This window comes from Eumetopias jubatus, unplaced genomic scaffold (assembly GCF_037043125.1).
Source record: "Eumetopias jubatus isolate StellerSeaLion01/CBP00866 unplaced genomic scaffold, mEumJub1_p1.0 scaffold_4, whole genome shotgun sequence".
Lineage (NCBI taxonomy): Eukaryota > Metazoa > Chordata > Mammalia > Carnivora > Otariidae > Eumetopias > Eumetopias jubatus.
Window position 1 is genome coordinate 25,399,253 of NW_028274810.1, and position 23,754 is coordinate 25,423,006.

General features: G+C 37.1%; 1 protein-coding gene across 2 annotated transcripts in view; it reads left to right on the plus strand.

Moving 5' to 3' along the window:
- The window catches only part of DPYD (dihydropyrimidine dehydrogenase), a 794,533-nt gene that overhangs the window by 509,948 nt on the left and 260,831 nt on the right, over positions 1-23,754 (plus strand). For both annotated transcript variants that reach the window (XM_088022348.1, XM_028101938.2), the window contains exons 15-16: positions 10,778-10,846; positions 19,080-19,163. In XM_088022348.1, the coding sequence (XP_087878474.1) occupies positions 10,778-10,846; positions 19,080-19,163 (153 nt within the window). The remainder of the gene's footprint in view (positions 1-10,777; positions 10,847-19,079; positions 19,164-23,754) is intronic.

Sequence of the window (23,754 nt, forward strand, 5' to 3'; positions counted from 1 at the left end):
CCCAAGTATGGGGCATCTACTACATGCTGGCACTGTTTTGTATCCAAAACAACAATTCTTACTCTAGTGGAGTTTACATCCCAGCTGACGGGAGAAAGACATTAAATATAGTAAATAAGAAAATGATAGAAAGTGCAATGCAAAGAAAATAGGGCTGGGAGGGAATGGTTTGCAGTCTTTACAATAGAGTGTCACTGAGGCAACGCCATTTGAGCAGAGACTGGAAGGAGGTGTGGGGGAGTGCCTGTGGATGTATGGGAAAGAATATGTAATGTGGAGGGAGCAGTGAGGGCACAGTCTTCCAACGGTGAACAGCACGTCCCACAGTGAATTGAATTTAAGCTGTCCTATAGAATTTCTGTAAAATAGTAACATATATTTGGAAAAGAGTAAGTTGTGTGTTTTTAGAAGTCCTTGACTTCTTAAAAGCATTGCATTTAACAAGCATATATTGCACATCAACTATGTTATTTATTTCTACATTCAACAAATCTTTTGTGAGTCCCTCACAGGGCTCAAGTACTTTGGTAAACAGAACAGGCAGTCCCAGCCCACAAGAGAAATATATGCTGAGATAGAAGACCCAGCCTATGTCCTCCAGAAGCTTACCATCCAGTACTTAAGACACGATACCACTAACTCACACAACAGAATTATCTAACTGAATGTGCGTTAAACATGCAATCATAGTTAATGAGAGCAAAAGAGCTACATCTCATAAAATAATTACAATAACACTTACTATTTACATAAAAGTTTCATTTGGGAATTTAAAGTCTTTACAGAAAATGTTTCAATAGTCTTTACAACACCCATGTGCTCTATGTATGGTATTGGAAGAAGTGCCCTAACTATTTAGTGCAGTGCATCACTCCATGTAATTATCTTGAGTCTTCATTACTTTCTTTTTAACCTCTTTTTTTTCAAATTCCTATATTACATTTTAGCACTGTATTAATTATTAGCCTTATTAATTTATAAAAGCTGTTCATTAAATGCAGATTTGTTATAGCCTCTAAATAGAAAAAGTTTAAAATTGGAATATAGATGCTTCATAACATTTTTCAAATCAGCCCTTTTATGTGTCTTTGAAAGGCTGTATTCCTGAATGAACCACATTAAAAGAGGCAATGTTTTATGACCTTTTAAGTAAAAGCAAAATGAAATCTCATACACAGTTTTATGTAGGAAACACACCTTTTTTTGTGTACAGTAAATTCAAATCTCATGGTTTCAGTTGACTTACTACAACTGCAGTGAAGGGTCAAGAGTGATAGAACTTGAATCCAATTAATCATCTTAGATTAAAGTCAGTGCCAAAGTTTTGCTATGAAGACAGCAAATGGCCTATAGGTATAAAAATATATGGGAGTCATGGCAGTTTCATATATGTGTTTATTCTCCATGATTGCAGCAAGTACAATAATCTTTATAGGGATGAACCAGAAAATTTTTAAAAATTAATAATAAAATAACAAAAGACCATCCTTCCTTCTATAGATATTTATTTATAAAGTACATTAGGTGCTATACAATGCTGAACTAAATGATAAAAAGCAAAGGTGAATAAAAATTAGCCTGTTCTTCCATTGAATGGCATAAGAGAAGACATTGGTATAAATAAACATGCATCTTTGAGGCACTGTGACAGGAACTGGAATAGAAGTAAGTGTACTGCACTCAAATACGCAATAAAAACAGTGATTCTATCTCGGAGATCATTGAGGTGGTATGATAGAAATTAGCTCTGAGTTAGACCTTGAAGAATAAATAGGAGATATACTGTCAGAGGAATAGGGTGGTACTCTTAAGGAGAAAGACCAGCATGGGGGATGTCCTAAAAAGACATCTGGTGGGCAGTATAGACAGGGGACTCAGTTTGGTGTGCCAAGATAAAGAACAGCAGTGGATTTGGGGCCAGGTTGTAAAGGGCCTGCACTATCCTATCTTCATTCCTTAACATGTTTAAGTTCTTAGGAAACAGCGAATCACTCATTAGGTGTTGCTCACTTGGTCTTCCCTCTAACTTTATGATTTCCTAGGCCGTTCCATCTGTCTATCAAGCTCAGATGGTATTCATGGAGTTATATTGAAATCACGCATTGGCCAAGAACATCAAAATAAGGTTAGCCTCTGAGAATGCAAGTAATAAAAACTGTCATGCATTGAATGAAGTCCACCAAGTGTAAAAATAAACCCACAAGGTTTTCTATAAATGTATGATTAAGGAACACAGAAAAATGATTCAGAGGGAAAAAAATATAGCCAGATAATTCAAGACTTGGATTTACTCTTATTAGCTGAACAACCATGAATAGTTGTTTAACCTCTTGAAATAAGTTTTTTTTTTCCCTATCTGTAAAATGGGGTTGATAATTTCTATATTGTCATGTTGTTCTAAGGATTAGAGATATGCATGTGAAATGCTTAACACAGGGCTTGGTACATGTCAGTACACAACATATGCTTCACCCCAAATTTAGTGGATTGGAACAACTATTAATTTAGTTCAGAATTCTGTGTGTTAGCAATTTGGGCTGTGCTAAGCTGGATGGTTCTTGTCTCAGCTCATGTCACTTTATCTGTAGTCAACTACCAGGTGGGCTAGGGGCTGGCTGGTCTTTGGTAGCCTCAGCTAGATGGCTCATCCCTGTTCCATGTGCTCTGATCCTATAACAGGCTGTTCCAGCTTGATCACATGGCTAGGCAGGACTTCAACAGAGTCAGCAGAAGAGGACAATGCCTCTTCAAGCCTTGGTTTGGCACTTGCACAACATTGGTTTTGCCATGTTCTGTTGATCAAAACAAGTCACAGAGTCAGTCTAGATTCCAGGGGTGGGTAAATAAATCGCCTACTTGATGGGTTAGCTACACAGTGACATTGCAAAGGAACATGAATACAGGTAGAGGAACACTTCTTTTTTTTTTTCCAAGTACTCTACCACAAGAGGGTTAAGGATGCAAAATCAACTGGAATCTCTAATGTAAATTGAAAGGATAGAAAATCAATATGGTATAGTCTTAATGTAGTAGAGAGGAACTTGGGGGCAAAAGACCTGAACTTAATCCTTGCTTCTGCTATTGATTAACTTGACCCTGGTAAAATAAATGATCTGTGCTCATTATTCTCAGTATAATGTTTTCTAAATTCAAAATTATTGTGTGGAATAAATGAGATAATGTGTCAGAAAATGTGCATTAAGTGTACATATATAAATATATATAATGGATTATTATTCTTTGATATAAAATATCCTTTATAAGAGGTTTCTGAACCTCTTACCTTATACCACCTATCTGTCCTTCTCATTCTCTCTCTAGAATGTAGAAATTTACTTACATTTCGATATTGGGATTGGTAATAAAAATGTACATAACTTGGAATTCCATTTCTCAGCTACATATTCCAATATTCCTTTGAAACAAATATTTATTGAATCCCACTTATGTACAAGGTTTAATATTAGGTGCTAGAGATATAGAGAATGAAAAAAGCCCTGTCCCCCAAAACTTCAGTCATCTTTTCAAAAACACACAAACAACAATTTAATGTAATATTATAAATGTTGTAACAGAGAAATGGAAAGGATGCTGTGGGATTTCAGAAGAGGGATGCCTGACATATTCAGGGGGGCAGGGTACACAGCGAAGGCTTCCTAGAGAAGGTAATGTTCAGATGAGAAGCAGGAATTTACTGGCTAGAATAATCTAAAATTCAGATCCAAATGCCCAGATGGTTGGAGACCATGGTTTTAGACCCTTGCCTGGATAAACCTGGTTCATACCTATGCATCCAGCTCCATTCCCCCATGAAGTATATCCATTCATTTCCCCCAACACTAAATTGAACTACTTGAGATTTCTTAGAGTATATTCCTTAAACATGGCATCCCATGCCTTTGCTTCTGTTGCTCACTCCACCTGGAATACTCTTGCCTCTTTTCTTTCTAATCAGTTTCCAATAAACACCCATGGATGATTTCCAAATCTGTTAAGAGTTGCTTTTCTAGGATATCTTCCCTGATTTACACAGGTATAAATAATCACCCTTCCTTTCTTCTCTCATTATATCCTGGCTCATACACTATAGTTATTTTTGTATCAATTTACATATGTCTGCTTTATTATACCATATGCTCCTAGAGCACAGGGACCATTGCTTATTCATTCAGACAAAAGGAATAGACATATGGTCAGGAGAATGAAGAATACATGTTATATTCAGAAAGAACAGTAATTTAATGTGGTTGGAGTAAAAGTAGCATTGTGGTCTTGTATAGCTAGCTTATTAAAAAACTGGACTTTATCCTGAAGTTGGAGTTGAAAAAGAAGTGTGATATGATCAGGTTTGTGTCTTTAGAAGGATCTGCCAGATGGCATTGGCTGAAAAGAGAGATAGGGAGACTAATAAGGAAGCTACTTCAGTAATCCAGGGGAGCAGTGATGAACATCTTAACTAAGACAGTCATGATGAAGAATCGGAAATACTTAGAAGAGATCACTGGGAAGTAAACTAGAGCAGTACTTCTCAAACTTTTCCTGTGCATAGAATTACCCAGAGATCTTTGAAAGACCCTGATACCTAGGCCTAACTACATACAAATGACCTTAGAATCCTTAGGGTTATTATTATTATTAATTATTATTATTACTATTGTCTTCAGGGGATTTCAAAGCTTAGCTAAGTTTGAGAACCAGTGGACTGGAGTATACTTGGTGTAGGCAATGAGAAAGGGAGAGAAAAAAGAAATCTCCTAGTTTTCTAACTTGGGATGAAAGGGTGGAGTATATTTAACATGAAGAAATAAGCAAATTCAGGGCAGAGAAGGGTAAGTTTGATTTTGGGCAAATTGAATCTAGGGGTTAGAAGGTAGTTGGATATGCTGTTCTTGAACTTAGGAGAAAGATAGAGGTTGGAGGTGTACACTTTATAAATTTCTACATACAAATATTATCTGAAATCATGGCGAATGTGATGTCTAAGAATGTGTATGAAGTGATACCAAAAGAGGACCATAAGTAGACCCTGGGGGCATTATCATGTAAAAGGTGGCCAGAGGTAGAAGAGCCTGAGAAGGAACAAGAAAAATACAAGTAGGGAAAGGAGGTATCTCCAAAGCTCCTATGGAGGAGGGTTTTGGCAAGCTGGAGTGGTTCACTGTCTAAGTGCTGAAGAGAGTTCCAGTAAAGATCTGTGTGGAAAATTATCTAATATATTTGTTGAGGTCACTGGTGACCTTGGGGAGATGAGTCCCTAAACACAATAGGGACAAAAACTAGATGAAATATATAAAGAAGTGATCAAAAGAAGAGGAAAAAGCAGCGATTACTATAGTTCCTGAATAGTCTAGTGTTTTTTGTTGTTGTTGTTTTTCCTGTTCTAGTGGAAAACATCTGATTTTTCTATGGAAACTATGTGTATATTTGTTTAACTTGAAATATGACTTTTGTATGTTAGGAATAGTTGTATAAGCAACACATTTGTTAGTCCCAAAATAAACAAAGAAATGATGAATTTTTAAATAATATGAAAAGACAACTTTAAGAATACTCTTCTCATCTGCATACATTAAATAAGCAGTACCCGTATAAAATTTGAAGAACTTATGAATTTCACTTTTAATGTCCTATTCTCAATATGTACATTTTAGGAAAATTGTACCAACCTCACTTTTGCTTATTTGTACTACAGTATAAAGAACAGTTAAAATTTGAATGTTGTACAGTTAATTAATATTTACTAAACATTTTCTTAGTTTAAATGTCTTTGGAAATCACATGTCTCATGCTATTTTTCCTCCTGGATATAATCCCAGTAGTGTTAAGGGATAATATTGTTAAATTGTTTGACAAAACCTAACTCAGGTACTTGTAATTTACAGTTGTTCACCTTTGTCACTACACAGTTTTTCCCTACTAAAAAATTTAAGTTGTCTTGAAGCTGAACTGTTGACTGAATTTCCAATGTAGTTCATAGTATAGTTATAGAATACCAAAACAGTGTTGCCAACATAAGTGTTTAAAGCACACACTTTAAGTAAATGGGAGTTTGAGGAGATAGCCAGCTTGTAACCAATTCGAAGTTTTATGTTGTTCTTCACCTTAATTTCTGATGTGCAAACTTCATTATAATTGAGTTTGAAAAAAAATGCTTAATAAAATCATTTTATTATTTCCATAAGAGTAATTTTAAAAATAATTTAATCATGAATTGTGATTCTTTAATTTAAAAATTAGGAAGGATGACAATAGAAGCATTCAATACTGTTTTGTTTTGCTTTTTTTTTTCAGAATAAGTGTCCTATTTTTAACTTTTGAGGGATTTTTCTAGGACAAACAACATGCAAAATTTGATTCATAAATTATTATAGCTGGCATTTTATATGCTTTAGAATATTAATGTATCATAGCAATTAGATGTCTACACAAAGAGTATACATTTTAAGTTATATTCAGTATTCATGAATCAAAATGAAAGTCAAGCTATGTAAAAATGTGATTTAAAAATATTCTTTGTAAAGCAGAATTAGGTATAAGAATGCCCTTTCCTGAAACACATCACATTTTAATGACCAAAGCACCAAAAACCTGTCTTGATAAGATGGGTCTCAATTATAAAACATTCTGTAAAACAGGGGCTCTGATCTGTGTTCCAGTGTTCTAAATCATTTTATCCTTTTGCTTTTACTAATTAATCTCCCTTTCCAGAAACATTGCCAGTCCTGATTAAATACATGTGCATTCGTGCCTTAGGAATCTTAACCATGCGCTCTTGGTAAACTTGCTTTCCCATTTTCTTGGATGGCAGCTCCAGTACTCCCATCTCTCCCCCATATTTTTAAATCTCTGTCCCTCATTCTCTTTCCTGTCAAGAGACCTCATCTACTACTTAAGAAAATGTAAACCCCAGGAAGGATAATTTCACCTTTTCCATACCAAATCTATAAACTCAAGTGTATCCGTACCTATTTTTTGTCTCTACTTTTCTCTTCCACTCCATCAAACTGGAAACAGTGCCTCTGCTCTTATCAGAGGTTACTTCCTCTACTTATGCAACGGATTCATCATCACCTCTTGCCTTCTCAGCAGGTTCTTCCTCTTTTCCAGATCATTCCCACAAGCATAAAAACATACTCAAATATGGCCTATGAAAAAAAACATCTCTCACTAAACTTCCCATAACTCTTCATCTACTGCCCCATTTATCTTTTAACTAGCCCACCAAAATCTTGGGAGAGATGTGTGTATCACTTCTCTCCACTTCATATTCTGTTCACTCAGCCTATTCCAGTCTGATGACTGTCCCCCCTGCTTCACTGAAACCCTTCTTGCAAAGGTTACCAATGGTTTCTGTATTGCCAAACCGCACGGACAATTCTCTGTTCTCTTATGCAAACTCTCAGAAGTATTCACCAGAGTGGGTTGCTCTTTACTTTTTGGAACACTTACCCCTCTTGGCATTTGTGACATCACATTCTCAAGTGGCATCCCGGGCCCTCTTTTTATCTATTTCATTCTCTTCCCTTTGAAGTCACCTAACGAGGTAGCTTTGAATACCGTTATATGTCGAAGTTTCTAAAATGTACACCTTCATCCCTTCCCTCTTTAGTGAATTCTAGATTCATGAATACAGTGATACAATTTATGTCCTCACTAATGAGATGCTTACTAGACATTTTATGTGTAATATATTAAAACTGAACGTCTTAATAATCCCCCATTAGTTATTTTCCCAGGCCTTGTTCCATCTCAGGAAAGTGTCTACATTCTACTCCGTAGTTCAAGCCAGTAATCTAGGGGTTATCCTTAATCTCTCCTTTTCTCTCATCTTCTGAATCTAACCACTGACCAGTCTTATTGGTTCCAGCTCAGAACTGTCCACTTCTCTGCATCTCTATGGATATTATGCAAGGCACATTATTTCAACCTAACTTGTAGGGACAAGTTTTCATCCTAAAACACCTTCACTCCATTCCCTCTAATTTAGTGAAAAGCATCTTTTGCAAATGTAGATGAGATTATATTATCACCCTCCTTTAAACCTTTCACTGGCCCCCATTGCTCCTATAGTAAAACCCAAGCTCCCACAAGGTTCATCTCCCAGAGATTTAGCTACTGCCTGCTTTTCTCATTTTCTCTTATATTCTTCTTGCCCTAGCATGGAACTCCATCCATGTGTGAATCTTTGGATCTAACCCTGCCTTTAATGTTTTAGCAACAAGCCTAGGGGCTCCACCCATTTACTAAATCTTTGTATTAACGGTTTTTTAGTTTGGGTTTTTTTTTTTAAGATTTTTATTTATTTGACAGAGAGAGAGAGCACAAGCAGGGGGAGCAGCAGAGGGAGAGGGGAGAGGGAGAAACAGGCTCCCCACTGAGCAAGGAGCCCGATGTGGGACTTGATTCCAGGACCCTGGGATCTTGATCTGAGCTGAAGGCAGATGCTTAACTCACTGAGCTATCCAGGTGCCTGTATTAACTGTTTTGTTTTTAAAATTTGTTTGTTTTGTATTTACTTGACCTTGAAGCCACTGAGGACAATAGGAATCTGTTCCACCTGCCCCCAGTTGATTTTCCTCTCAAATGGAGTCCCTTATTTTTTCATGCAAGGGATATTCACCAGGAGGTATTAGTTTGGTCCTAGAAGATCTGGTGTACCCTGTGGTATTCCTCACTGGTCCATTTCAAACTGGGGAGCAGGGCAGGATATCCCTGAGATCTTAGATGACATGGAAAGGGCAGAAAGATTATCTCTTAACTGAAGGTTCATAATTTATCCTGGTGACCCTTTTTTTAGTTTGCAAATGGGCAAGCATGGAATTTGACTCCCCCGCTCCTTTCTTTTAGCCACTAGAGAAAAGGCCTTGGATCATTATTACATTTTTCTCCAAATTCTTAAAAGCTGCATCTTCACTGGACACAAATGTTGAATCCTGAACTTGTCCCCAAATAATTAGGCATTCTCAATTGTCCTCCTTTGTTCATCATTTACTTTCTTCCCTTTGTTCCTCTCTGTATAGAGGAATCTATCTGAACCTGGCTTCTTATTTCTTATCATTGTCCCACCTTTATCTGACTAATGTTCTGAGATTTCTCTCGGTCCCTCAGATTCAGACTCTCAGATCTTTTGATTCCTCTTTCTCAATTGCTCCCTCTAGGACATAAGTCCTGTGTATTCTAACATCTGATCCTCTTCTCCATCACCAAACCAACACCCGCATTAGCCCTGCTTACTCTTCACTTTGGCTCATAGTAATTATTTGCCAACAGTTTTAATCAATTGTTTATTTTTTCCTTCTCTGACTCATGATATTCGTTTCTGCTTACTTTTAAAAGGATGAGCTGATAAAGCAACTCCCCTAAATCTTTGGTGACCTCATTCATTTATTCACTCAGTCTTACTGTGTGCCAAATACCATACTGGTTATTGTAGATAAAATGATGAATGATGCAGAGTAGTCCCAGCTCTCATGGAGATGATAGTCTCTCAGGAGAGAAAAAATTAACTTAACGTTACAGACAGGCTTGTTGTCTTCATGGCTTTCAGAACTCTCTCCAATATGGTCACAACTTATTTTCTGTTTCTCTCAATGTCGAAAGCATTCATCCAACTTTTCCAACATATCTTTGTTTTGTTTTCTAGACATACATAAAAAGAGCTGCATGTGGTGAGAGCATAAGGACTTTGAGTGGACCCTTCTACTAGAATCTGTGACTTTAGGCTTGGCACAAACTCTTTGCATCTCAATCTCAGTCTTTAAATGCTAATGATAAAAAATTACTGATGTATATTGAATACTTATTTTGGGCCAGCAAAATCTAGTGGTTAAAAGCACAGACTCCCAGTCAAACTGCCTGGGTCTGAGTCCTGCTTCTGCTTCTTATTAGCTATGTGACTTTTACTTCTCAGTGCCTCAGCACCTTCATCTGTAAAATGGGAAGAATAATGTTGGGAATGATTAAGTGAGTGAAGTAAAAACCATTAAAACAGTACCTAGCACATCATAAGAGCTATATAAGTTTTTAGCTATTTCTGTTAACACTTTTCTGGGTAGGTAGTACAATTATCCATATTTAACCAATGAAGAAACTAAATGATTTGCCTACACAGTAAGGGATAGAGTCAAAGTTCTAATCTGGACATTCCAGCTTCAGAGCAGGTAGTAGTAACTACTACTCTGTATAGCCTCTATTATAGGCTTACTGTAAGACTATAGTTAAATAATCAACATTTAACAAAGTTTAAAACTATAATGCACTATGAATATGTAAGGTATTATTATCCTTGTTGTAATAAGATATGATTGAAGAAGACACTAATTTCTTTCTTTTCCATATCCTAAAACTTTTAGCTATACCAGTAATTATATTAATGAAGATTTCCATGTCATTGTATAATTTAGACAGCCCTTTCACATACACAAATTTATGTAATTCCCACTATCACTTTCTGAGGTTGGCAAAGTCAGTATCATTGTCTCCATTTTAAAAATGAGAATGCTTACGATCAGAGAAGTTAAGTAACTTACATAAGAATTCAAAGGTAGTAAATGAGAGTCTCTAACCTAAGTCTGAAGCCCTGAATCTCATCCCTTGCCTCACCATAATACGCTGCTGTTTTTAAATAATTTGTCTTTCAACAGATCAAAAACTAATTTTTATGATATGCTTTACCATTATAAACATATATGTGTAAATATTAATATACCCTTGTGGGCAAAACACCCTTGTGTACAACCATGTGAACTAACATTCTTTCCTTTTTTTCCTTTTGAAGGTCGTGATTGCTAGCATCATGTGCAGTTACAGCAAAAATGACTGGATGGAACTTTCCAAAATGGCTGAGGTAATGATTTCTTTAGTATATATTTATTTTATTTCTTCTCTTCCATTTTTATTAGTTTTAAATAAAGAGCTGCCATGAAAAAATAGCCCAGTAGAAGTAAAATTGAATGGAAAATGGTAACTTAAAACATTCCTATTATAATTTGTTTACCCTGTGTTTTCATTAAAATGATGGAAATGTAAATTTAAAAGGAATCTATTCTATAAAAGTGGTCCCTTGGATTTCACACACTACCTAAAAATCCTTTATTCTTTGAATCCATATACTCTTTATTTGCATATTAAGCAAATTGTATATTATGATGGATGCCATGATAAAATTTAATTCTACCTTTGAGAGTGTAACAGGATCTTACCTTGCCTTTAGGCAAACTAGTTTGACAGCGAGAAGAAATTTTGAATATAAAACTCTTGAATATTTAAGATATAAAAGGTTCATTTAATACTATTCTAGTTTGAATACAGACATGCATAAAATGGTAAGACAGAATGCTCCTGAATGGAACACTAGTCAGCAGGTTTTCTATAATATAAATTGAATCTTGCACAAATGCAAACAACTAACCATGTGCCTCAAATTTGTATTTCAAATAGAAAAATACATACCTAAAATTGTACACTTATATCCATCATGCTGTCATGAAAAATATTCTAGACAGCTTTAGCTGAGGTTTCTTGAAAACCACTCAGAAATGTAGAAGACTACATCTAACAATACTTATATACTAATGACTCTGCATTATAAAATACTATGAAACCTTCTATGGTGTTCAAAAAGTGTACATTTTATTTGGATATCTTAATACGATGAGGGGGAAAAATGACTTCTGGGACTTAAGGGGGTGAAATTAAACATGATCAGTAATTGGCTTCATGATCTTTGGTGCTGAGGCCACTTTATACATGAATTTACCTAACTGACCATGAAATTTTCCACAGAACCTGTGCTTGGCATGAGCTTTACCAATTCTAAGCTGACTATGATGAATGGCTTTATCATGCTGCTTGCCTCTTTCTGTAGAATAGGATACTTTAAATATTTTCTTCAGTGATGAGCATCAACTTTTAAATAAGCAAATTTTACTTTTAAATACCTTTAATTAGTAACATACCATCTTAAAGGTGCTTTTCACATTTCTTACATTCTATATCTATTTCTTTAATTTCAGTTTTATTTAATATCATTTTCTAAGTACGCATAGCAAAAAAAAAAAGAAGAAAAAGAACAACAAAAACAAAAGAAAGGAAAGAAAGGAGGAGAAAAAGAAAGAAAAAAATTTTAAAAAGGAAAAGTTATGCTTTCCTTTCAGTCAAACCAGTCTGTTACTTTCCACAGGAAAGCAATCTACATATCAAGGTCAATCTATAGATGGTGTCAATTAAAAAAAAAAAAAAGCTCCCCTATAATCTTAAAATATGAACTGTCCCAGGGCATAGCACTTGAAGAAGCTCTCCCCAGGCCTCCACATCCCCTGGAGGGCGACATTAGGTAGCATGATTCCTCATAGCTCCTCTAGGGATCCCATAATGCTTTATAGAATCAGTAGTTGGTTTTGTCTTTATGAATGCATGCTTCAAAACAGATTAAAACAGATTTTTTTTTTTTTTTTTTTTACATTGGAAGAGCCCGCATTAAAACAAACCAACAGAAACAAAAAAGTATTTGAGCCAAAGTTACTGTACCACTTACAATGTACATTTCTTTGGGGGTGGTGATAATGGGTGGTAAGAAATCAGAGATATCACACCAGCTGTTCTAGCACCAGTTTTAAGTTCAGCAAATGACTTAATGTGATGATGAATATACTTTAAATTCATGAAGTTCCTCTCCTTATAGTAGATTAATTTTTGAATTACACAATAGGGAACTGAGGAAATCTGTTATGAGCTCTTTACTATTATATCTGAAAACAGAAATGACACATGTGTAACAGCAGGACAGATCCAAATCCATACCAGAACCTGAAAAAGTAAAGACAGAGAAACTGTGTCAGAATGAAAGTTTGTGCAAGGAACGATCATTATTATTTGTTTATTTGTTTATTTGTTTCACCAGAGGCTACCACTGTATTTTACTATTCTAAATAAACATTTAAGACCATGTAGGTGGTTAAAAAAAATAGAACCTAGGTACATTCTTAAAATATGGTAAATTCAACTGAATGCTGTTTTTTAATGTATATCCAGTGTATCTTCTTTATCATGTGCATATTTTTTAGAAAGTTTTGTTTTCTTCTAGAAATAGAACCATACTGAACCAAGCCTTCCTTTTCACTCTAACCCAAGAATGACCACACTTTTAATGTCATCTTTTATGTATTCTTCAACCTGGTTTGAATTTGTTGTTTTTTGAACACCAGGAAAAAGAAGTGACCTCTGGAAGAGTTTTTACAGCTTGGTGTCAAATCAGTAGCATTGTTAGGGTCTGCTCAGTTTTTCGGGATCTGATCACAGTCTTTCCTCCTTTTCTGGGTCACGGATGACCTATTCCAATTCCATACAAAGGAAGATCTGTGAAGCACCTACTGTGTGCACGGTCTCTTGCCAGCCAGAACAAAGGTGAATAAGACAGCCTCAGCTGTATCAGAAAGATACCATTCAGAAAGATCAGAAAGACACCAACCTGAACCACACTGAAAACTCACAATATCAGGTCTTACATAGATCCTGATCTCATTGTAATAGATCTTGGATCCATTTCTTTCTCAATGTGCGTTAGCTTAGAAAACAGAGGCTGCGTCAAAGTTCACGTGAAGATGCTTGACTGAAGGCTACAACCCCAGAGCAGTATGAGTGGGGAGAAAAGGGAAATGGGGTAGGAAGAAGGGAAAGCAGAGCCCGTGTGGTGCATGGCAGAGCTGGCTCCCATTTCCCAAGGAAATGGAGCTGATGGCTCAGTCATGTGGGACAGAGAGTGCCATGTGAAATCATCCTGCCTCCCAACAGTTTAGAGGAGAAGAAGGGTGTGAGATGTACCTCCTGCTTCCTTTCTGTCTACTTGCTTGGACTGGTCAAATTTCACACCCCAGGGCTTTCTTTTCCTCTGCCCTTCTGGGGGATTGTGTATCCTGCCCCTTTTGGGGCTGCTGCTAAGTCACATGCCGCACCATGTTGTGAAATGTTTCTTGTGTTTCTTGTGAGGTGTTGTGAGATCTAAACCCAGAACTGGAGGGAAAAGCCCAAGCCCCCTGCTCAGGCCCGGCTGGGCACTGGCATTCCTGGAACTGCCCCTGGGACAGGCACGGACGGCTGAGGCAAAAGCGCTGCTTTCGTGCCGAGGGAGCTGTGCGAGCTGGCCGTGACGGGAGTTGCGAGAACAGCAATAGGGCCTGCGGTCCCTCTTTAAGCTAGTGGCAAAAGCTTGAGTGGCAAGTAAGGCCATCAGATTCGAAGCAGCGTATAAATTGAGTGTGGCTCCATAGGCGTCTCTGCCACCCTAATCCCAGTTTATCTGAGATAGCACCACTCATCTTCTTGCCCCCAATCCATCCAAAATCTTCCCACTATCTTTCTCAAGATGCAAAATCCTTAACTTGACCTGGACGTGCTACATAGTCTGGCCCCTGCCTGTCTCCCCAGTGTTATCCTCAGTTTGTTGTCCACGTTCCATACCCATTGGCCTTCTTTTACTCCTCTGACATGCTCCCAGCTAAGAGCCTTTGCTCTTCCCTTGGCCTGGAGTAGTCTTTCTTACTCACAGAATGTTCTCTCTTTCTCAACTCTGAGTGTCCTGACCAGTAGGTTAAACCCTCTGTCTTGCTCCTTCTAAGCTCCTGTCCCCAGAAGCCAACTTACCATTAAAACTAATGAAACATAAGCTTCAGGGCCCTTACTTGCCCAAGTCACTTCCAAGCCCCTGTACCTAAATTTCATATTTGTAATTTTAAATAATTTTTTTCTCAGAAAAGTTTCCTCAGTTTGTTTAAGCTTTAGGCTCCCCAGAATCTAGGTGTATCTCAGCCTGTGCTTTTCCTTTGTGGCATTTAATTAAGTAATCAGCAATGGTGTCATTAGCTCTTTAACGTCTGTCCTACTTATTACAATGCAAGCTCCTTGGGGGTGCAGACTCCTGACTGGTTTACTGCTTAATCTCTAAATCCAAGCACAGGGTTTTGCTTACCAGTGGGTATCTGTCAAATATTTGTTGAACTAAAATAGGGGTACAGAGCTGGTGTAGTGACATGTGACAAACAAAAAGGAAGCAATTACAGAATAAATGAGAAGAGTGGCACTTTATTTGGCACCAATGAACTTGAGGTGATTAACATACAAAGTAGAAGGTTTTAAGTCAAGAATCTGATGAGGGATTGCCAAAGGTCTGACCGTGATTGGTAGGATGACACAAGGAAGGTCCAGGGGAAGGACAGTTATCAAAACCAAGTGACCACACTATTCCTAGCAGAGGGTCCAAACAAACCACTTAAAAGCCAGGTTCTTACCATTTTTTAACCTGAATTTGGGCTAGCAGTGTGTTGTGAAATTAAGTTGATGTTAGAGTGAGGAGATCTCAAGTAGGCTGAGGTAGAAAGCAGATAGTATTACAGAAATGTGTAGTAGCAGGTGGGTGTAAGTCCCTGCAGAGTGACGGTTAGCAGCACAGAATGCGATCAGGAAAGGTGGACGCCTCCTTGCAGACAAGAGATAGTCACTGACTTAGTGTCCAGTGAGGCCCAAGCCCATTCAGGGTGTACCTTTGCCAAATCCAGTTCAGAGAGGTTTAAGATCCTGAACTTGTGTCTCCAGTTTGGGATAGTTGAGGCTAGATGACAGTGTTGCTATGTAGAAGGTCAACATTGGACATTTTATATTCTTTTAACAGACGAAAGTAAGAGAAAATTCAAGAAGTGTACCTTTGTGTTCCACCAAGGGAACACCCTCCTGACCCTCTGGGGCTCTGATGCTTTTTGCCAGCTCCCACCTCCCATGGAAGCCTTCCTTCCCACTTGGGCTCTGATATACTACAGCAGGCCACCCTCCAGATGGACATCCATCTTATTGTTCTCGGGCTCTGATACCCCACGCTGGGTTCTCGAGGCTCCTCCTATATCTTCTTGGTCAGCTACCTTGCTCTGTCTCACCCAATGACTTAAAAATTACATTGATCAGGAAGGAAGGGAGAAGTAAGAAAGGGAGAAGAGGAAGAATTTTGTATCTGATTTTGTTGTATATACTGTACAAAGGTTTGTGGTTTTGCTACCTTAGTTTTTCTGAGAGTTTTTATAAAGTGATTCAGAATTTTAGAAACTACACTGCTACCACTATTCTGATAATTACTTAGTATTGTTTTTTTTCCCCTTTTCTTTCCCCCTCCCCTGCTGAAGTATAAATAGTTACTTTAAATCCTTTTATAGAAGACTGGGGAAGGGCAGGTTGGAGATTCTAATTGGATGGCTAGATGATGGATGGATGGATGGACAGACAGAGAAACTGATAGACAGTAATTGCTTATACTTGCATAATATTTACTATAGTCCAATGGCACTGTTCTAAGTCATTCACTTTTATTAAGCTGATTTATAACTTAAAAAAGCAACCTATGAGTTACTTTGATGGTTTTCCACTTTTTGGAGACAAGGAAACTGAAGCGAAGGAGAGTCAAATAATATGCCGAAGACCACACATGTAGTAGGTAGTAAAAGTGGGATTCAAATCCATGAAATATGCCTCCAGAGTTCCGGCTATTAACATAGACATTCTCCTTCATATAAATAAATGGGTGATAAGTAGATAATGTATGAAATTAGAAACAGCAGATTTTCTATGTCATGGCCTTCACTAGAGTACTTTATTGTGTAATCATTTAGGTAAGGTAGAATAAACTCTGGGCTAAGTGAGTAAACTAAAAAGCTGTGACTAACAGGAGTCAGAATGCATGCCCAGTTTCAGTTAATTTAACATTTCATGCTAATTCAGCAATTAAGGCTTTTTGAATGCATATAGTTGCTTGGAAATGGAATTAACTGCCTTTTAAGGTGGTGTACATCCTGTGATGAGAATATTCAAACAGAGGCCAAATGAATGTTTTCTGTTCTCTTAGTGTCACCTTAAGCAGGATTATCTCAGTTTTGAGATAATCAAAGGCCTTTTCAGATGTGTTTGGTGGGTCGATGTTTATAGATATACATAATACTGGGGAAATCTTTATTAATTAGTCTCTGAAAAGCCTTTAATGGGGATAGGTGGTTTTACAAGATTTTAATTTTACTTCAAGTTTAGAAGCTTTAAGGATGTCAAATGTTACATCTTCTTAACACACTGTACCAACTCCAGCCTTGGAATTAGCGATTGCTAATAAGTTTTGATAGTAAGAACACAGGCTCTGGACTCAAAATGCTTGGTTTCAAGACCCTACTCTCACTTATAAGATGTGAGATATAAAGCAAGTTCCTTGAATTCTTTGTAACCTCTATTTTATCATTTGTAAAATGGGAATAATGATATATCCCACTGCAAAGAGCCTAGTATAGTATCTGGCATATTGTAAGCACTCAATAAATGTTAGATATTATCATCTACTATCACAGCTAATTGTAAGCTTCCACTTACATTTTAAGAAAGATGTATAATGTAAATATGTATACAGATGCCACCTAAAGTTTATCTAATCCAAAATGTTGTTGAACTGATTTACTTTTAATTGCTGCATTTCAGCTAAACAAAGAAGTCTAAAGGAAATGTTTGAAATAGCTAAGACTAAAAAAAAGGGTGATACTGTATATAATTGTACAATCTTTTAATTAAGCTGGTAATTCCCATATGACATGTTTTTTAGATAAGTCCTATTATGTACAGTTTATACTTGAGTAGTTGGAGACAAGATTAACTGACTTCCTAACGCATCCCCAATTCCTTAGCAGATCTGGGATTAGAACCCAGAATTTAGGCTGTGCTTTGTTCATGCTTACCATCAAACCAGCAGGGGAAAAAAAAGTAGCATGATTCATGGTAATGTTCAGATAATAAGAAGCATTTTAAAACTGAATTAGGGAATCAAAAGCCATAATGAAACCATATTAGAAAACAGGCTGGATGATCAAATGAGCTCTCACAAATGTGCAAAAGAAAAAGCAGACTCACTAATGAATAAGATGGGTAAGAAAGTCGACCAAGAAATTGCTAACTAGAATTCTTCAATTTGTTGAGGTCCCACTTAAAATTTATAAAGCAGGAAAAAAGAGGCTAAAATTTTGAACAATCAGGAAAAACAGTGAACCCTTGAAGAAACAGCTGTTGGCCTAAAGACAGGTCTATGATACACTTAGAAAGTAGTGAACTCTATTTTTAAGCCTTTGCGTGATGTGACAGACATGTTTAATGTTACGGAAATGGACTCAAGCCTCTAGTTGACCTTACTAAAAAGAAATTGTGGCATTGGAGAAATTCTAGAAGTTAGGTAAAATAATATACAAACTTGAATCATTTATAGTTTATCCCCCATCCCTCTGGTTACCATATTAAAAAGTGTTTTGCTTGTTCTTAAAAGAGTTTTTCACAGGAGACTGGTCAAGAATTCTGATTCTTCACGTAGTCTAAGAAGACTTCGAGTGAACAATTTTGTTCATTTTCGCAGGATCCATTGTATTAATGAATTAATGAGCTAAATTAAAAGGAATCCTATTTAATTATTACAGACAAAATTATTTACACTTCATGTTTCTTATCATGGACTTATTTTCAGTGCAACACAATTGATTCTTAGTTAAAAAATGTTTTAAATTTTGCTTGTATGCATTCCAGGTAGCCAACTACATTTTTCTTTGCACTACGACTTCCAGTACCAGTTATCCAGAATTAGTAAGATTTGTATCTATAAAAACAGAAGCTGTGTAGGGAAGACTAAATGTGATGTCAAACAGATCTGGGTTAAAATCTGTGCTGTGTCACTTAACATACCAGGTTTGTCACAAACTCCCTTGGGCTTCGGTTTCCTTGTCTGCAAAATCGGTGTCCTACTAATCCAAGGACTGTGAGAATCAGAGATAACAAATACAAAGCACATAGAGCAGTGAGTGTCCTCTTACAAGCACCGAAGGAATATTTGCTGTTGTATCATTGTTGTTACAGATAACTCTCATTTGAGAGTCGGAATACACCTCACAAGTTAGCTATCAGGCAGAAAATGGAAGAGTTTAAATTTGACAAATGTGACCTATGTTGAATTACCAATGGTGAAAGTGTATCGAGACACAAATAAAGCTTTGCCTTTTCTTGCATGTTCCTTCCACGTTGTCAAGGCTTCTGGAGCAGATGCCCTGGAGTTAAATTTATCATGTCCACATGGCATGGGAGAAAGAGGAATGGGCCTGGCCTGCGGGCAGGTAAGGACCTCAACAGCTGCCATCACGTATTTCTGGGGGGACAAGAACAGGCCCCTGTATGGATAGTAACTCTACCTTAGGAAAGGAGATGTATGGATCAGGTGACTGGCTTGAGACTTCCAGGTCTGCATTGTTTAAATATTTAGTGCTTAAAAAGTGGAAAATGAGGGAAACTGAAATTACAGCAACTGTTTAGTTTTATTGAGGAAAATACCACATTATGTGCTTGACAAGAAGTAATATCATAACAAATAGTTTTTAAAAGCACTGAAGCAGAATTAGCTGATTTCAAATGCAATGTTCTTTATTCATTCCTGATGCTGATCCAGTTTCCCTGGAGCAATATACTGTACAAAATGCATTGTTCGTAGTGATTTTGTAGTAAATGGGGCACAGCACAAATTGCATTTTACATTTTTTAGCATATGATCATTATTCCCTAACTGTGTTTTGGGAGTTGCAAAAAGACTTTGATGCTATTTTTATTTTGGGATACAATGAATGGAACCTTCATGCTAAAATACTTTCAAAACCTAATGAATAAAATGTGGAAATATATGTTAATATGTAGAAAATACTACATCTTTATGTAACTAGATACAGTGTTGTATGTTAAGGAGCAATGTAAAAGCTTCATGCTAAAAAGGTGAGTGTTTTGCATCTAATTTGGCTTTTAAGTCCAGAGGGAAATGGTGTGAATTAAATAATATGAAATGTTGTCATTTATGACAAATTTTCTAGTCCTGGAAATTCTACTTTTGTCTTTACGTCTGGCACAGGGCCTTGTACATAGTAGGTGCTCAATTCTTTTTTTTTTTTCTTTTTTCCAAATCCTTGGATTATTTGAATTAAACTCAGAGGGCAGAGGCCCTTCATTTGGAAGGGCAAAAATTTCTGCTTCTTCAAATGAACCTAGGTTGCTATTTTCATATTAGCATTCAGGGAGGATTTTAAAGTACCTTGTAAATATTTAATTAACATTCAGAATAGATTTGTGACTTAGGAAGAAACCATTCTCATGTAGCAGCAGGAGGGGAGGGCCTAGTCAAATGTTTTTCAAGTATATCCTGTGTTCCACTCACAACAGGTTACCCAGAAGATCGTCAGTGTGATGACAGAACCAAGCCTCAGAAATACTCAATAGAGGGAAAATATCATTATATTAGATCCTGACTTCTGTGAGGCAAGGCTTGAGTGACCGTGTGTCAACATGTGTACCTTGACTGAAATGAGGAAGGCTTCTAACAGGACAGCTGGAACAGGGCCTGAGGTGGTCACTGTTCTCTCTTTATAACCCTTGCACAGTATCTGAAACTTAGACCAAAGATATTTTCTAGCTACATGGATAAAAACAGCTATGGAAACATTTAAATCTATTGACTAATGTTTTAAAGAAGGATACATTTTAATATATATTCCTTGCCACAGAAGTGACAATTATTTTGAAAATGTTGCCCAAACTTGAGCTTATTTTTTAGAGTGGGCTTTGGCTCCGTGAACACATCTGAACTTAACCACTGTTAAGTGTCTTAGGGGCATCCTCTCCAGAGCGTTATTTAGCTACATAAATTTTTGCCCAGCCTTTGGCTGAATGAGGATACCAAGCATTAAAATTTTGTAGTTGAGTTAGTATTAAGATTTCTAAAACTCTTGGAAAACATATGTTCCAAAAACCATGATACCTTAGACTTAAGGAAACTTGGGAACATTGCCATTTCACTTGTTAGTTATAATCTCTAAAACTAAAACCAGTTCTTATCAGCCACATTTAGAAATTTTCTTTTGGGGGCACCTGGGTGGCTTAGTTGTTGGGCATTTGCCTTTGGCTAGGGTCATGATCCTGGGGTCTTGGGATCGAGCCCCGCATTGGGCTCCCTGCTCCGCAGGGGGGCCTGCTTTTCCCTCTCCCACTCCTCCTGCTTGTGTTCCCTCTCTCACTGTCTCTCTCTCCATCAAAAAATAAATAAAAGCTTAAAAAAAAAGAAATTTTCTTTTGAATTATATCCTCTTTTAAATCATAGAATTGGAAAATAAAACAAATTTAATCGTTTTTGCTCCAACATATTTTAAATGATGGCTCTGCCTCAGGACACAGGAATGTTCGATATCTTAAATGGAGGGAAGGAAGAATATTAGTGCATTAAAAAAACTTTATTGTAAATCTGACTCTTTAGAGTGGGCACAGGTATGTCTGGTGCTTATTCATCTTTTTTTCCTTTACTTCTTTTTTTTTTTTAATCTACCTCCTGTTCCCATTGCCTCTTCCTTTCTCGTTGAGGTTTGTAGTCTTGAACACTTGTAAGCTGGTGGGATGGGAAATTTGTACTCAGTGTTGGTGGACCGAGAAGCCATTCCAATTCCTCTTCCCCATTGCAGTGCGATCCTGCATTCCATCTCTTGGAAACTCCATGTGTGCCAGGCGCAGTGCCGTGCACATCGCCAGAGCCTGATAAGTGTTTGCTTCATGAATGAAACAAACTGACATTAGCTCCATGCCTAGAATATTTACCTATTGGAAACACTCTCTTGTACTTTTTCCACTTCTGGTGTTTCCAGAAATCATCATAATTTTAGCCCCTTAAGAAGAGGCAGAGTATCACAGTATAGTATAATTTCCTCTCTAAGCATGTTTTTTCCTCCATTATGTCATATATTTTCTCACCAATATTTCACAAGGGAAAAATACTGCCTTTGCATCTAAGTGATTTTATATTAACCACATATGTATATACTTAAATATATATTTATATATTTAAACTCTTTATAAATGTTCCCGTAAGTGACCAAATATTGTGAAATTTTTGAACAGAGAAGGCTATAACCTCTACTCCACAATATATAGAAGTCATTTATTTACAGAATTTGTAGAAATAAAGAAAATCTCAAGCTGACCTTGGGAATTTGCATTTATATTTCCTGCAAAGTGAAATGGAAAAAAACCCCCATAACTTTGATGCTCAAGTGAAGGTGAAAATATGCTCTAGCTTTAGTTGTGTACACTCTAAAGAGTCAGGAGTATATTACAACATGAAAAAAAAATTTAGTTTTCTTGTCCTCACAATAACCCTCTGAATAGGCCGAGTTTTTATCCCATTGTACAACAAGGGCAATAATAAAATAAGAACCAAACCAAACTAAAACAACAACAACAAAAAAATGAAGCCTCCATGCTTCCCAGGTCACAAATCTGGTCAACAGTTGCCAAGGCCTGAGCTTTAATTAGCATGTAAGCCTGAATATAGATAGATAAATCACTGAGAACACTTCTTAATAAATTGGTATTCCAGTGTAAGCATTAAAATATATATTATTATGAACTGAAAGTGCATACAGGACTAAGTTATCTCCAAAGTCTTTTGTAGGTCTAAATTCCCATTTCTCAAAATATATAAAAACACAAGCAAGGGGCACCTGGGTGGCTCAGTTGGTTAAGCGTCTGCCTTCTGCTCAGGTCATGATCCCCAGGGTCCTGGGATCGAGCCCTGCATCGGGCTCCCTGTTCAGCAGGAAGCCTGCTTCTTCCTCTCCCACTCCCCCTGCTTGTGCTCTCTCTCTTTCTGTCTCTCTGTCAAAAAAAAAAAAAAATCCTTAAACACACACACACACACACACACACACACACACACACACACACACACACACACACACACACGCAAACCTGAATCTACTTTGTAGATGTTGCATCTCTCTGGAATAAGGGAGCCTCCCTGATGTCTTAACATTCAGATTTAAAGTTGTCTATGTGCAGTCTATGTGAGCCAGTTTCCTGTGCTGGCATATTACTTTATAAATGTAATTATAATCAATTCTATAAAATTCAGATAAAATGGCACCTCTTTGAGGTCTTCTCCTTTTCCTAAATATAAAGTGTTCTGATGGCATTGGGTGAATACCCCTCTTTTGTCTTTGACTATTTTTAATTCCATCTTGCAGAAACTTTTAAAGTAAATTCAGACAAAAGCTGAAGAAACTCAACTTTCTGTTGTGTTTGTTTCCGAAGTTATTACCAACATTTGAAAAATAGGTAGATTTGACAGAAACATCCTCTTTCTTACTTCTCCTGAACTATGGGAAGACATGGCCACAGGTGGCCTGCATTGCCATGTAGCAGTGAGGAACTAGAGCTTTCTTGCTTTCCTATAACACTCTCTGTGGTTCGTGTAAATAGCAGCAAACGTTTGACCAAGGGTAAGTGCTTTTTCCCAAACATGGATTTGATCAGTATGTGCCTCTACAAATCAACCTTTAAATATCCAAACCAACCCTTGCCAGAATTTTTGCTTCCTTTCTAGGTTCCTGACATCTAAGAGTCTGTAAACTGCCTTCTTTAGCCAGCAGTACCTTTAATTCTTAGACCCTCCATCAGCTACGAAAAGAAAAAATAGCTGATGGAGGTTGTAGATGGAAGGTGTGGGCTAAGATGCCTTGCCACCTTCCTTTTTTTTATCTTCCACAAGGCACAGAGGAAGAGCAAGAGGCAGCATGCTCCTCAGGACTTCTCAGGTACTAGCTGTATAGTCCTCTTGAAATGGTTTTTTGCCCCCTGCCGTCAGAAAATGCCAAGTTTTAAAGCTTTTTCTTATTTTTCACA